The sequence below is a fragment of the Arvicola amphibius genome, chromosome 5 (genome assembly GCF_903992535.2).
Source record: "Arvicola amphibius chromosome 5, mArvAmp1.2, whole genome shotgun sequence".
NCBI classification, from domain to species: Eukaryota; Metazoa; Chordata; class Mammalia; order Rodentia; family Cricetidae; genus Arvicola; species Arvicola amphibius.
This window is the reverse complement of record NC_052051.1, coordinates 123441464-123456629: the sequence shown is the minus strand read 5'-3', so window position 1 is coordinate 123456629 and position 15166 is coordinate 123441464. Positions and strand designations below refer to the sequence as shown.

The following is a 15166-nucleotide window of genomic DNA, read 5'->3' as shown; positions in this document are numbered from 1 at the left end:
GCAGCACAGGGAGAAGCTGCCCTGTACTGTCAGCAACAAGGCCAGGGGAAGACTCAGTGTTAGATGGAATCTAAAGAGAGGACTTCTGAACTAGAAAGGGGACTGACTGTTTATAACAGCTGCCTAGCTTCCAACAGCTACAAGGAAAAAGGCATGTTTTTATCCCTCCAAGCAGGAGGGATATTGGGTCATTTTTCACTGGAACGTTTGACATCTTATAAAAACTAAGTATTTGCTAATGGATGAGCCTTGTTAGAAGTAGTAAATGCCATTTTTGCCAACAGAGGCAGGATATGGTGCAAGCAGTAAATGGCTCAGAGCATTCGCTGTTGTTTGGAGGACCTGGGTTTGCTTCCCAGCACCCCTGTGGTGTGTACAAACATCTTTAACTCCAGTTCCCTCAGAGCCTATGCATTCTTTTCTTTGACATCTCTGGTCACCAGGCACACACATTGTGCACATACCTGCATGTTAACAAAATACCCATGCATATAAAATAAATCCATCTAAATTTTTTTTTTTAAAAAAGATGTTTATACCAGGTTTTTTTACTTAACTATCAGCCACAGATTTTATATATGGAAAAACTTAAAATGCACTATGTCATATTTAAGTTTCTTCAACTATAATTAATGGAACCATAAAATTCATTAAAAACAGATCAAAGAGACTTAAGGAGGTAGCTCTGCGGTTAAAGTGCTTGCTGTCCTAGCATGAAGACCTGAGTTCGAATCCCCAGAACTCAAAATAAAAGCTAGGCCCAACAATGTGAGCCTATACTCTTATGACTAAGGAAAAGAGGGACTGTGAGTCTCAGGACAGAAGTAGGCATCTGGTCAGCCACCAGAGCCTATGAATCTCCCTCTTCCCCTTACTCAAACTCAGCTCAGGCTCAGGTCATCCATATTTCTGGATGGATTTAAAGCCTTTGTTGATAAAATCCATTCTCTTATTATTTCTCAGGGCTCCTTCCTAATCCAGTTGGCCATAGCTTGACGGCAGTAGTACCGTCCAAGGGTCCTTGGCCTTGAGATTTCAGTCAAGGTCCATCTTAATCAAGTGAAGCAAATAGCATATTTCATTTACTCTGTTTCCTGAGCGGCTGCCACTGCCACTGTTGCTTGGAAAAATTGCCATGCAATTTTAAAAATGAAAAATGTTTCCTTTCTCATGATCCCAATTTCAAATGGTGAGCGTGGGCCAAGCATTTTTCTTGGATCTTTCCCAGTTGTCCTATCTCATTTGCCTGATGTAGGAGAGCAGTCTAGGGGACATCTTCACTGTCATCCGTCCCTGCCTTGTTGGGTACCCTGTTCAACTCTTTCTCTTTTCTCCTCAGATGGAAAACTCTACTCTGCCACAGTAACTGACTTCCTGGCCATTGATGCAGTCATTTACAGGAGCCTTGGAGACAGCCCTACCCTCAGGACCGTCAAACATGATTCCAAGTGGTTGAAAGGTGAGCAATTAAATGAAGAGAGGGAGGAGCGACGCAGACCTCATAAGAGATTTAGAGTCTGGATGGACCAGACTGTAGATTCATTTTAATAATGGTTTCTGACAGCCAAAACCATGTAAATTGCATCCTTTGCCTCCACTGATTTATTTGCCTCCCTTTTCCCTTTCCCGTGAGCTTCTGGAGTGTTAGCAAAACCACCAGCGCCGTGACAATAGAATACATAACATTCATCTTTCCCTGCCCCAAACTCTCATTCCAGAGTCCCTCATGAAAAGAGCTGAAGAGAGCATTCACGAAAGGGAACAGGGGATGAAGTGGTGGGGAACAGGAAATCAGCCATTCCCAGGCCTGTGTGAGTCAGGGTGACGGAGCAGTGTGCACCAACTACTCCAGGCAATGCAGACATTCCACTGTGGAAAATAAAACTCCAGAGATTTGCAAAGCGTACTTATTCTTCACCCTCAGTGGCAAAGCTTGGGAAAGATGTAATTTGTAGGCTCAAGTGCTTTCTGAAATCACGAGCGCCGGCACTTGTGAAGCCATTAGAATTGGTTCGTGTTAACCACATGTGTAATAGCCCTACACTTCCAATTAATAACACATCTTTGGCTACACTTGATTAAAATTCTCTTAACACTATGGGACATAGCTCCAATTAAAGTGCCCGTTTGTCCACAGAGCCGTACTTTGTCCAAGCACTGGATTATGGAGACTATATCTACTTCTTCTTCAGAGAAATTGCGGTAGAGTACAACACTATGGGGAAGGTAAGCGGGGAGGGCGTCCCTGGCTCTGTTTGCGACATTTTCGGAGACCTGTCTTTTGGAACCCGTGTTGTTTTAAATGACCTTGAGATGCAAATTGTGAGCCCAGTAACAACACAACTAAGGATGGGCAGAAGCGACAGCCTAAGCTGTCTGGAAGCCCAAGCCACTTTTTCAGAACAGTAACAAATTACAGGGAACCTCTTGAATATCTCTACTGAAGATCTAACTAACAGATGTTTGGTTGCTATCGTACGGAATTCGAAGTGTTTTGAGATGTAGCTTCCAGGTACAATTTTCCCTTTTAATTGAGTTACTCCATAGAGAGAATCCATACCCATTATCTTTAGGCAAACTGAGTCTTGGTTTTATTGTAGAAAAGCAAGATTACAGTTAGAGGATGTTTATTTTAGTTATTTTTACCAGACAGCAGATCAAGGTCACTGAGTTAGAGGGCACCAATAAAATACCAGGGTGGCTTGCATGGTTAGAAGGACTCACACTCCAAGTATGAGATTTCAAACCCCAGAGGCAGGCAGTGGGGATGGCAGAGATGGCGCATACAAAGTGTGCTTTTGTCTGAGGAAATAAAAGCTAAGCAGTCTGTATGGAAATGAGTTTATGTGGCTGGGAGCTCATCCCCTGAAGGATTTATGGCTCCATATTAAATGCCATCGCCTTATCTTTTAAAACATTCTGTTTCTAGGATGACGTTTTTTTTTCCTTTTTTCTTTTTTTTCTTCTTTTTTTTTGATTTTAGAAATGCAATATTAAATTAAGTAGCTTGTTGTTCCATTTCTGTTGTTTGGCGAAGGCAAAGTCTTCTAAGATCTTCTGCATTTCAGAAGGAAAGGACTGCGTTTCATTCCCTCTGTGTGCCTTTCTCTGCAGGTTGTCTTCCCTAGGGTGGCTCAGGTTTGCAAGAATGACATGGGAGGGTCTCAGAGAGTCCTGGAGAAGCAGTGGACGTCTTTCCTGAAGGCTCGCCTGAACTGCTCAGTGCCCGGAGACTCTCATTTTTATTTCAATATACTCCAGGCAGTTACAGATGTGATTCGCATTAATGGCCGTGACGTTGTCTTGGCAACCTTTTCCACACCTTATAACAGGTAACCATGCCCTGGCTGTGTTGACCTAATATATTCTTCCCAGCTCCCTTTTCCCTAGGGAAAAGATTTGCAACTGATGGAAAGGCAGCTGTCACTATTTGTATTTAAAAAGCATTACTTTGAGTTTTCATCAATGAACTAATTAGAATTTATGAGCATTATTAAATTAAGCTTTTTAGGGAAGTAAGTTATGGCAATATCTTCTATTTATAGGACTGACATTAAATACTTTGTATGTGATTCCTTTCTGTAAACCAAATTTTATTGTTCTCTTTTCACACATGAAGAAAAAGCTTAAAACATTCCATTGCCTGGATCACGTAGTCAGTGATAGAAGGGACAGATTTGGAATTCAGTATCTTTCTCTGATCTCTTCTAGGTCATCTGGCATTCCTGTTTGGCTTGTAGTATTTCCCTGACTGAACTGGGAGTGTGTGTGTGTGTGTGTGTGTGTGTGTGTGTGTAAAGAGGGGCATTATTAAAATGCTACATTGAGAAGTTGCTACAGTGAGAAATTTAGGAGTGAGGGGAACCTGCCAAGGGTTCCACCCAAGATTCTAGTTAGCATCCCACTTGAGGATGTAAACCTCCAATGGTTCAAGGAGTTGGTTCATGGCCCAGATCCCAACCCCAGCACGAGTGCCTCTGGGAAGGTTTTAGTGAGGACTCATAAGCCACTAAACACTATCCCTAAAAATACTGTCTATCACTTCATTTCTATTTTATGTTTAGTTCATCAGAAATATTAATTAATTAAATGGCACATTAATAATTGATCCCAACACAGTGAATATGCATGGAAATGATAGACTGGCAGAATGACCATCTTTCGCTGGCATCCAGCTCTCTATGAATCAACAAGGTTTCAGAGTCCCAACACTGTTGGAGGAAATGACCATAACTCTGGGTATAACCCCTGACCATGAGCTCTAAATGCATGCACCACGCTTTCCTGTCTGTGTACGATTTTAGACCTTCCTTACAGAATATCCTCTTCTAAGAATACTCTTAGGATTAGACTTTTTACGAGGACTTTCATGAACTTCAGGAGCGCCTAGATGACAGGCGTGAAAAATGATAAGACTGGAAGATAGCATCTAGAAAGACGTGCCCAGGTATTGGGTAGAGCCCAGAGGAGAGCAAGCTGAAAGATGAACTCATACTCCTCAATTACAGGGAGGGCAAGTGCCAAGGATTTCTCACTGAAGATAAATGAAAGTAGGAGCTTATATGGCAGCAAGAAGTATTCGATTAGATTTAGGCAAGCTTTAATCATCTGTAGGGATTTTTAGACTTGAGAACAGGGAAGATATAAAATGTTTCAGGGTTTGAATATTCACATGTAAGATCCCATCTATCTAGGGTTTTTGGAAAACATGCTGTCTTGGTACATGGAAATGCAGGGGTTCGTGGGATTTAAAAATACATTTCTAGTTTGGGGTTTTGTTTTACTAAAAGTTTGGGTTACTTTGTGATTATAATACCATAGTGAGTTCTTGTGTATTATAAATAACTCTTATTTTTTAAGTGGCCCTAAAATTACTTTATTATGATTATGCGGTGTCAGAAATATTATTTGTTCAATAAGATCAGACAGCCTAACTTGCCAGACTACAAATGTGTTTACCATTGTCATCCTAAATTACACATGGTCTTTACTCTCGTTCCATCCCTTTCTACTTCCTCCTCCACACAGGCAGGCTTGGTTATGCCAGATTGCTGCCAATCCCTGAGGGGTCCCTCTCTACGCTGGGGAAAAAGAACAAGCAAGCACCTTGGTCTAGCACAACAGCCCCAACGTGGTCTGGCTCCCTTCCCTCCTCAGCCTGTTTGCTCCCATTTTTTCGTCACATAGTCTATACCACAGGCTTGCCAGACCTGAGGTCTGGTTCTGGAATGTGCCTTTCTTTCTCTGTAAAGTCCTCCAGCCTGACCAGTGTCCGCCCATCAAAACCCCATGTAGGCGTCTTATGCCATGAAACCTTGTCCTGACTCATGCATAGCTCTCACTGGCTTGCTCTGAATTGATTGTTTTTTTATCTCCATCCTAAACTGTGGCCTAGCTACTAAAGGCAGGACCCTATTCTCTGTAGGGTTTACAGAATTTCTTTAACAAGCTCTTAATTCTCCCCCACAAACAAAGGGGGCTCAAGAGGCGATGAAGAAATGATAGGCTTCTCCCCTTGAGTTTACTGCACTAGCGAGCCTTCTTTAAGATTGTTGATGCAAATTTGATTGGTCTCTTTACACTTATGATCCCTTTATTTGTAGTGTTCAGGGTATGGACTTTAAATCCTACCTGCCTGTGATAAGAGTTTCTTCAGAGTATGTTTTCTAAGGGGATGAATAGCAGTTATGTGAGTAACACCTGGTATGTAATGTCATTACAGCATCCCCGGGTCTGCAGTCTGTGCCTATGACATGCTTGACATTGCCAATGTTTTTACTGGGAGGTTCAAGGAACAGAAGTCTCCTGATTCTACTTGGACGCCAGTTCCAGATGAGCGTGTCCCTAAACCCAGGTATGTGCAAATATTTATTTAGTCAACTATTTTTAACTCTGAAATGATGAAACTGGCTTCTCTGATAGTGAGCATCCTGGCGACCACAGACTGGAGCCTTGCATCCCAAGCTGGGCAGAGAGAGACCCAAGAACAACAGGAAGACTCTCATGATGTGACATTTGCATTCACACTTCTTACCAGAACCCTTTAGTACCCACAAACCATGCCTTTAGTCCTCTGCTTAACCTTTGTAAATGTGGTTGGCCCCATATAATAGGTGATAGGAGCCATGTGCTAGAGCTGGTCCCATTGGTCTATAGGTGGAAAATTTAAGGACCAGAGAGTAAACTGTATTGTGCAAGTTCATATAACTAGAGAGACCTCTGCTGTGCCTCCCTCTCATTCTATAGGAACTCTTTAATCCCAATAAAATGTAAAATATAAATGATACTTCCTTGATTTAGGGGAACAAGTGGGATCAGAGTCAAGTCTAGGGCACCAGGACAAGGGTAAGAATTGTTTAGTTGGTACGGTGCATTGCTTTTCTACGTCCACATACAATATAGTGCTAGCCTTTTCCAAGCTGTGCCCTAGACTCGCTCACATAGAAGCACATGACCCAGAGACACTGCACAAATTTCTTAGTTCTATAAAATCTCTTCATATGCTCCCATTAAAAAGAGAACCCTGGAAGAATATTCTCCCATCCTGACCCTACGTTTTCCAACTCCGTGTGACTTGTACTCCACACCTTTCCCCTTGTGGTCTAGTTATGTGGAAATCTCTATATTTAGTTTTTGTGGCGCTGGAAGCAAGCCCAATGTCTTCCTGGCTTTTTTGTTGTTCTCATGCTCTCCCTTGGACTACTATCCTACCAAAATAGCTACAAATGCATTTAATTGAATCAATTTAGATATCAGGAGCCAAAGAAGCCCAAGGGGCCATCCCTTTCTGTCAGTTGAGTTGCCTGCCATGTTCCTTCTCTGGTCAAGGAAGACTCAATGTGAAGGTACACGTTAGGGACCAGATAGATTACCCACTTCAGTACCTTCTGGATGATCAAGGAAAGGGAGTTAAAGTGGAGGGATTGGCTTCTAGGGAGAGAGAGGGAGAGGGAGGGGGGTCTTGGTGTGTGAATATGGTGTCATTCAGGCATCACAAGGGCATGGGTTAAGGGATTTTTCTCCCATGTCACTGTGTGTACCCACATGCTTCCCTATCTTGTCTCGTCCCTTTTGCCAAGAGCAGGCTGACTGTGGAGGGCCAGCTGGCTGTAGCCCCATGATATGGGAAAAGTTTGTGTCGTGAGGCACGGGTTCCTCTCCTGCACCAGACTTTAGTATGCTCTGATCTGACTTTGCTGAGATTTCCATGTACCTCCCCAAAAGTTCAAAAGTTTCAAAAGTTCACCTGCGTGATCTGCTCAGTTGCAAGGAACTGGTCTTTCAGGAAAGATCTTCAGTGTAACTGGCTTTTCAGACCTGCCCAAATCTCATAACAAACGAAGACAAGAAGGACACGTGAACTAGTATACTCCGAGAGGTTGTAACACTGAGTATTGCCGGTGTGTACCTTTGTGGCAATCTCTGTTTTTTATATTTGTGAAAGCATTAGCCTAGTCTCCTCCTTTGTAGAATATGTCTCTAGAACAGAGGTTCTCAGCCTGTGGGTCGTGACCCCTTCAAGGGTCACATATCACATATTTATGATTCATAACAGTAGCAAGATCACAGTTATGAGGTAGCCATAAAATAATTTATGGAGCTGGGCAGTTGGTGGCGCATGCCCAGCACTCGAGAGGCAGAGGCAGGTGGATCTCTGTGAGTTTAAGGTTTAAGGTCAGCCTGGTTTACAAGAGTAGTTTCATTCCAGGACAGGCTCTAGAAACTACAGGGAAACCCTGTCTCGAAAAACCAAAAAAAAAAAAAAAAAAAAAAAAAAAACTAGTTTCAGGAGAGGCTCCAAAGCTTGCAGAGATACCCTGTTTCGAAAACAAACAAACACATAAATAAATAAAATGAATAATTTTATGGTTAGGGTCACCACACCGTGCATAAGGAGCTGTATTAAAGGATCCCAGCATTAGGAAGGATGAGAACCACTGCATCTAGACCCTCCAGCAAGGTTTCCTAGTTGGCTTTCTGTTGCTATGATAGACACCATGACCAAAAACAACTTAGGGAGAGTTTATTATTGTCTATCATCAAGGGAAGCCAAGGCAGGAAGCCAAAGCCGGAAGTTGACACAGAAACCATAAGGCACATGGCTTACTGGCTTGCCTCCTCTAGTTTGCTCTACCACCTCTCTGACACAGCCTGGGCTCACTTACCTAGAGGTGGTACCATCCCCAGTGGGCAGGATCCTCCTACATGACTTACCAATTAAGAAAACCCCTCACAGAGAAGCCCACAGGTTGGAGTGATTAGAGACAGTCTCTCAGGTGAGGGTCTTTCTTCCCAGGTGTGTCTAGATTTGTATCAAGTTGACAGATAGCATAAAGCAACCCTGGGACGCACGGCCCCCCACACTCACTCACTCACTTCCAGCTCCATCTCTGTTCACTGGGGTTTGTTTGCGCATCTGGAAGGAAGCCAAGCCGCCTGGAGATGAAACTGAGCTGTCCCAGCTAAGGCTTCTTCACAGAATGAGGAGGCGGTCCAGTGGAAATCTCAGCACATTGTATTTGGTGCCTTTATGCATTGTTCAACTTCCTCTTCGCTGCCTGCGGCACATTCTCCAAGTCAGATGCTTGAGAAGCCATTTCATTCAAAGAATTTGCCAGAAGGCATGAAATAACTCTTTCCCTCTCCCCTTCCAACCCCCCAACCCTACCCTTTGTCTCATTTTAGGCCAGGTTGTTGTGCTGGCTCGTCGTCTTTAGAAAGATATGCAACCTCCAATGAGCTTCCTGACGACACCCTGAACTTCATTAAGACACACCCACTCATGGATGAGGCAGTACCGTCCATCATCAACCGACCATGGTTCCTGAGAACGATGGTCAGGTGGGTGTCAAGCCAACCACGTCCTCAATGGATTTCCTTGACTTTATCTTGTGTTCGTGGATTCTGTCAGTGGATCATGCTTTGAAATGCCACAAACATCTTCTGCTATCCTGGGCATGGATTCAGCTAGGAAATGTTGACGGGCTGGGTAGATGCCACCAAATCCCCATCGCTGCATTCCCAGTGAGAAGAGTGCCAGTATTTTCAGGCCAGTTCTCCATGTGCCAGCAATTAGAAGAAAGAAAAATACTTCCTTCCAGATTAGCTTGTTAATCCAATCTGTGCGGTGCAGAGGCATGGTGAGGGAGGACCTGGGAGAAGAAGCGGTGACCTGCTTGGTTCCACATGATTGGGTTGCCATGAAGGGACACTGCGTATGTAATGGCATGACAGCATGAGGAAGTTATACCTTAGTATTCCTTATCTGAAGGGATGCCAACAGAGCAGTAGTAGCTGATTGGAGCGCTCTGATGGCATCCAATATCCTTTGTGATGGGAGCTTATTTTCAAATACTACAGCAGGCTTTTCTAAATTGTGGCAGTCGATGACACAAAATAGTGAGTTTACCCCATTTCTAATCCCCTGATTTTTATTGAATTATAAAATTGCTTGAGTATAACTAAGCAGCCACGACCATAGGAAGACTGGTGTTTTCTTGTTCCTGTCTTGGTACTTAGGACAAATAAGTATCTGTGAAAGACAAAATGACCAAAGAATTTCATAGAAAGAGGATACCCACTAGGACTTCATTATGTGCTTGTCTTTCTCCATTCCCTTACTAACCGTGATTTGGCTTGCAGGTCCTGATGTTCGTGCTTTTCTGAGTCCTTCAAGGCCCTCTTTCCTCTTCTGTGTACAATCAGAACATTCTCTAATCTTGCCTCTCGTTAACAAACACTTTGCGCCTCCTAGGAAAAGCACGGAGAATGGGACCCACTGCAATGGGACCCACTGCTTTCCTTCTCGATGTTGCAAAGAATGCTAAGCACTGTCACTTCTTATGCCTGCCCCCTCCATTGGCGCCATCAGTCTTTCCTTATTGCTCGTGAAAGGGATCGGTGCTGAGTGCTTTCATATGGTTATGGATATTTATTTACTATGGAATTTGGCCTCCGCGCACACACATAACTTCCTTCCCCCTGTTGGAGCTATCCGAATGTTCTGCATATGAAAACAAAGGGCCAGAACGGCTGGAGAGCATTACTTACTTGCATATATTTTTCATGACATTTCTAGTTGTTACTAGAAAGCTGTGTCGCAGTTGTTTGAAGCGGAAAGGGGACCTTTAATGACAGACTAACAAAAAGTTTTTCCTCTTCCCCCAAATGTGATTCTGTTATTTTAGATACCGCCTGACCAAAATTGCAGTAGACAATGCCGCTGGGCCATATCAGAATTACACTGTGGTTTTCCTGGGATCAGAAAAGGGAATCATCTTGAAGTTCTTGGCCAGGATAGGAAGCAGTGGTTTCTTAAATGGCAGCGTTTTCCTGGAGGAGATGAATGTTTACAACCCGGAAAAGTGAGTCAAACTTTGGGTCCTTGCTTGGTGATTATTGGTCATGCTACTGTAGCCCTTTTTGTCATCCATGGAAAACCATGGCAGACAAGTTGGTTTATGAGGTTTTCGGTTACTTTTCACACCAACTCCAGAAAATACTGGGCATTAGTTTTTCCTTGCCAATAATGTTATGATCCTATAGCCGCCCATGTAGGGTGTCCACATAAGGTATCTTAAATTATGAGGTCAGCGTGTCAGCCCCGAAATGGCGTACAGGGGTGGTGCAGGAGAAAGGAAATTGTTCCTGAGAGTCTACTAATAGTCTCCTCCTACCTCATAAAACTAGGTGCAGCTATGATGGCGTGGAGGACAAAAGGATTATGGGCATGCAGCTTGACAGAGCAAGCGGCTCACTGTATGTGGCATTCTCTACCTGCGTGATAAAGGTGCCTCTTGGCCGCTGCGAACGGCATGGCAAGTGTAAAAAGTACGTATTTTGCCTCATTGGCAACTAGACAGTCCACAGTAGTTAGAAAGCAATCTTGGGTAGCTGACGGTCATCTTCTTACCCCCTGCAGAACCTGTATCGCCTCCAGAGACCCATATTGTGGGTGGGTGAAGGAAAGCGGTTCCTGTGCCCATCTGTCACCCCTCAGCAGGTAAGGAGCCTGAGGTGTGGGAAGGCAAAGTGCCCTGATCCCTCTTCATGCTAGATGTCGGCTTGGCTGTGTTCCCTCAAACTGTCAGCACTTACCCTTCTGTGTATGGGAATTTCAGCCACAGAACTGACAAGGCGCCTTCTCCATCTCCAACTCAGTTCAGAGACTCGGGGTCACACGTGGCACAGTGTCCATGGGATAATCCCCCCGGACTAGACTAGTTAAGAACACAGAAAGGGAACACAGTGGACTTCAAAAGTATTCCCTAGAGAGTGGGACCTGAAGATGCATACTTTGAGCATCAGGGTTTGAGGACAGCAGGGAAAAGAGCCGTGGGGTACCATTCAATTAGTGGATGGTTTGTCCAGCCACAGCAAACTGAGTCTGCTAATTGGCCAGACGAGGCTGAGAAGAAACAGCGGAGCATACGTTAATCCACGTGATCATGCTTCAAGCATGGTACTCACATCCAATAATGCTATCTCCTACGCCGAACAAACCTTGGCCTCATTGCTCATTACACACACAATCCATGTTTGGCAATTTCCCAGTTGGTCTCCTAGATCAAATCCTCTGCTCTGACTGTGATTTTTTTTTTAAACTTCATTGGATGTGAAATCTAAAACAACATTTGGAAAAAATGTTCAAAGCACGTCTCAGAGAAGTTGTGGATAACGCCAGTGAGGTATCCAGGGCAGTCCAGCGCTCCCCTGCAGCCAAAGAGCCTCCCCAGCCCCAGCTCCCTAAGCTGGGAGCATCCTTTCCACTTTTAAAATAGCTGAACAAGTAGAAGAGCCAATTTGGTGACCACCGTGCACATAATTTAAGAAATATTCTCTTGAACAAAGCTAATGATCACCGTAAAAGACGACCTGGAAACCCAGGGGCCACAGATGACCCCCTATGCATTATTAGCATGGCTTTGAAGGCCGCTCTGTGACTTTTGACAGAGTTGGAACTTGGCATCTTTTCATGAAATTTCTGGGGTAGAGCAGAAAGAATCAGTGAAGGGGGGCCTGGGAAGGGGCTCATCAGTTAGTTGTCCTGTATTCAGCAACTGACCAGAGGTAACATGATTCCTATGAACTGCTTTAAAGCGACTATCAGAACTCCCAGAGACTTCCTTTCAAGTCTGCAACCATGTTTCGGTTTCCGGTGCCACAGGCCCTGCTCAACACATGTAGGGCTCTGCTGGGAGAGGGGGTTTGGGGACTGGGTGGATACTGGCTTTCATTATGAGACAAAATCCCTATCCGTAGAGGATGAATTTAATTTCCATTATAGCCAAAGACGTTAGAGGCTAAATCCGGATTATTAGATCAAGGTGCGACGTTCAAAGCAGTTTCCTTACGGGGCTCATGATACACCGCGAGGCAGCCACAGATCAGAATTTTCTATTACATTTTAGAAATAGAAGCGCAAAGTTCTCCTGAAAGACACGCTTTCTGTGGACAAATCTAGTGTGCTTGTTTTAAATTTCAAACTGAATGCTGAAGACCAGGAATGGAGGAGAAAGAAAGGAGCGCTAAGATCGGAAGAGGTGGAATGCAAGCTCTCGGCCAGACAGAGACCGCCCTCTCACATGCTCACTGGCAGGGCGTTCCTGTAAACACTGGTTATATGTGTTCTGTGGGCAAAGGAATAGGAAAAGGGACGTGGGAAAGCATGGATAAGAATAAAACATGTCACGGAGAGGACCAGTCCCTTCCAGCTATACCTCACATATTGTTTCTATGCGTGAACTTGAGCGTGGAAGCTTCTCGGATGTTTAAGTAGTGCTTCAGGAACACGAGCAAGAGAGGATAAGAACCCACAACTAATTAACTTCCTGCACAGGGTTGAACTCTCTGCTACCAAAGCTTCTCTTTAAAGTTTCACATAAAACTCATTTAATAAGCTGCAGAGAGCTTCTTTTTCTTCCACACCGGCCACTCAACTTAACAAACAGGTCACTTTTTTTTTTTTTAATGAAACTGAAGACTCATTTCTGAGTGACGGCTCATGGCATTGTTTATTTTTTTCTTTTTCCTTGTTCTCCCAATTTTTTTTTTTTTTTTAAAAGGCTGACTTTCGAACAGGACATAGAGCGTGGCAATACAGATGGCCTAGGAGACTGTCACAGTAAGTAACGTTTTAAATCTCTGTCTGCTTGTTGATAAAGACGCCTTATGATCCTCTTTGCATTATTAGCATGGCTTTGAGGGTAGCTCTGTAACTTTTGACAGAGTTGGAGTTTGACATCTTTTCATAAAAATTCTCAGGGTGGAGCAGAGTCAGTGTGAGGGGGGGCTGGGAAGGGGCTCATCAGTCAGTTGTCCTGGCCAGAGGTAACAAGATTCTTATAAACTCTCCTAAAGTTGCTATCAGATGGTCTAGAAGCATCACACCGCATATATAACTCGGTGCAGATGATTCTGAACATAACGAAGGAAATGGTGTGTGTGTGGAAGTCAACACTGCCAGGGTGATTGCTGTAAATGTGACCAACTCTCCCATAACTCTAATGTGTCGAACAAATCATCCTAGAGGATATTAATCATAGGAAAGCAGTAAGTTATGGCAGTGTTTCCATTACAAAAATGACAGTTTTGTTGTGTTTTGTAATGTGCTGTTACGCCGCATGTTAGCCAAATAATCAAAAGCTTAATCATGGTACTCTAGATTGCTGAGTGCAACTGTTTTCGTGTTCTTTAACATATTCGCCAATGAAAGTAATTAATTTTCAAAATTTGATTTATGTATATACTCCAATTATATAGATGGATTATGAAACCATTTGAAATAGGAACAAACATAAGAATAAGAAATTAACCCATAAACATAAAGCAATTCTAAATGTCCTCTTTGTGGAAATTAATCTACATCATTCTCAGAGTTCATGTCACATACTATTAAGAGGCAACATTCTACTTAGAACCTTCTAGAAGAGATCTCAGAACGCTGTCCAGTTGTTTTATGATCTGAACACTTATCAAGATTTTCCTGAAAGTGGTTTAGTGTTGTGAACTTAAGTAATAATGCTATGTTCTTAGCAAAAATGTGTTTGCCTTGTTACCTTTTTTAAAGCGGAGTTGGAATTTATTAAGAGTCTTTAACACAGCATCTAAACACTAGGGTTAAGAGAAAGCAAGGCATTCAGGAAGAAGCTAAGACAGATCTGAAAACGAAGGTGTGGACATGTTAAAGGAGACTCACCTGGTTGGTGATTTTTTTGAAAAATGTTCCCTATGCAGAATTTTATGAAATCTGAAATCAAAAGGGCACTGAAAAACAGCTCTTAAGGGAGCCAAACTGAGTGACTAATAGCATTTGACTCTATAATAAAGCCCATGGATATAATTCTAAGTCATAAGAACTAAAATTTCAGACTAGGTTATCATTCAACTTTCTATCATATGCTTTTGTAAGAGATATAGAATAATCAAATAAAGAGGGCAATAATCAGCCTTATCTACAAGTTCTTGACCCTACATAATTTGAATTATTAGTACAATATGTGGCCAAAATTTTCATTTATCATACCTTCTCATGAAATACTCCTGTATCAGAACTGTTGTAGGAGATGTGTTATCACCCATACATCTGTGCCATGTGTGCAATTATTCACCTATGTCAATAAAAGGGTTTGAAGTGCAATCATTGTATCTTAATTATCATGTGCCTTGTAGTTTCAGTTTTGGAAAGAGAGGGTGTTTGGGGGAAGGGTAGGGGGTATTACAGATACTTAAGTTAGCTTTAGAAAATATTTTTGTTACATTTTTGTTATCTGGTGGTATAAGTCTCTGTAGAAAAATAGGAAGATAAATTTGGCTTGAATCAGGAAATATACAAAGGAGATGTTGATGTATTACTAGTGTGTGCTTAACACATATCTATGTTCTCAGGCAGAGTAACCTAAGAGAACAAGTGTATGTAAAGTAGAAAGTTCCGATTTAGTGATGTAGTTTTTATGCCCAAAGCCAGCTGTGAAGCCTGTTAACTTCATGCTCCATTCTTTACCCCCACTCAGGACAGAAGGTGAGACTATGCCTCTGCCTGCCCGCTGTCCTGAGGGCTTCTCCACTCTGCCTACTCCCACCAGAACAGGAACTACTTCTATCACACATACTTGTGTGTGTGTCTGTATTCAGAGGGCGTTGGCATAATTGCTGCACTGACTTTGAC

The 15166-nt window shown here is 43.0% G+C and overlaps 1 protein-coding gene across 3 annotated transcripts in view; it reads left to right on the top strand.

The window, feature by feature from the left end:
* Sema6a (semaphorin 6A) overlaps positions 1–15166 on the top strand; it is a 124966-nt gene that overhangs the window by 78439 nt on the left and 31361 nt on the right. For all 3 annotated transcript variants that reach the window (XM_038331514.2, XM_038331513.2, XM_038331515.2), the window contains exons 8-16: positions 1340–1459; positions 2138–2226; positions 3115–3332; positions 5723–5854; positions 8686–8841; positions 10188–10364; positions 10690–10830; positions 10922–11002; positions 13065–13123. In XM_038331514.2, the coding sequence (XP_038187442.1) occupies positions 1340–1459; positions 2138–2226; positions 3115–3332; positions 5723–5854; positions 8686–8841; positions 10188–10364; positions 10690–10830; positions 10922–11002; positions 13065–13123 (1173 nt within the window). The remainder of the gene's footprint in view (positions 1–1339; positions 1460–2137; positions 2227–3114; positions 3333–5722; positions 5855–8685; positions 8842–10187; positions 10365–10689; positions 10831–10921; positions 11003–13064; positions 13124–15166) is intronic.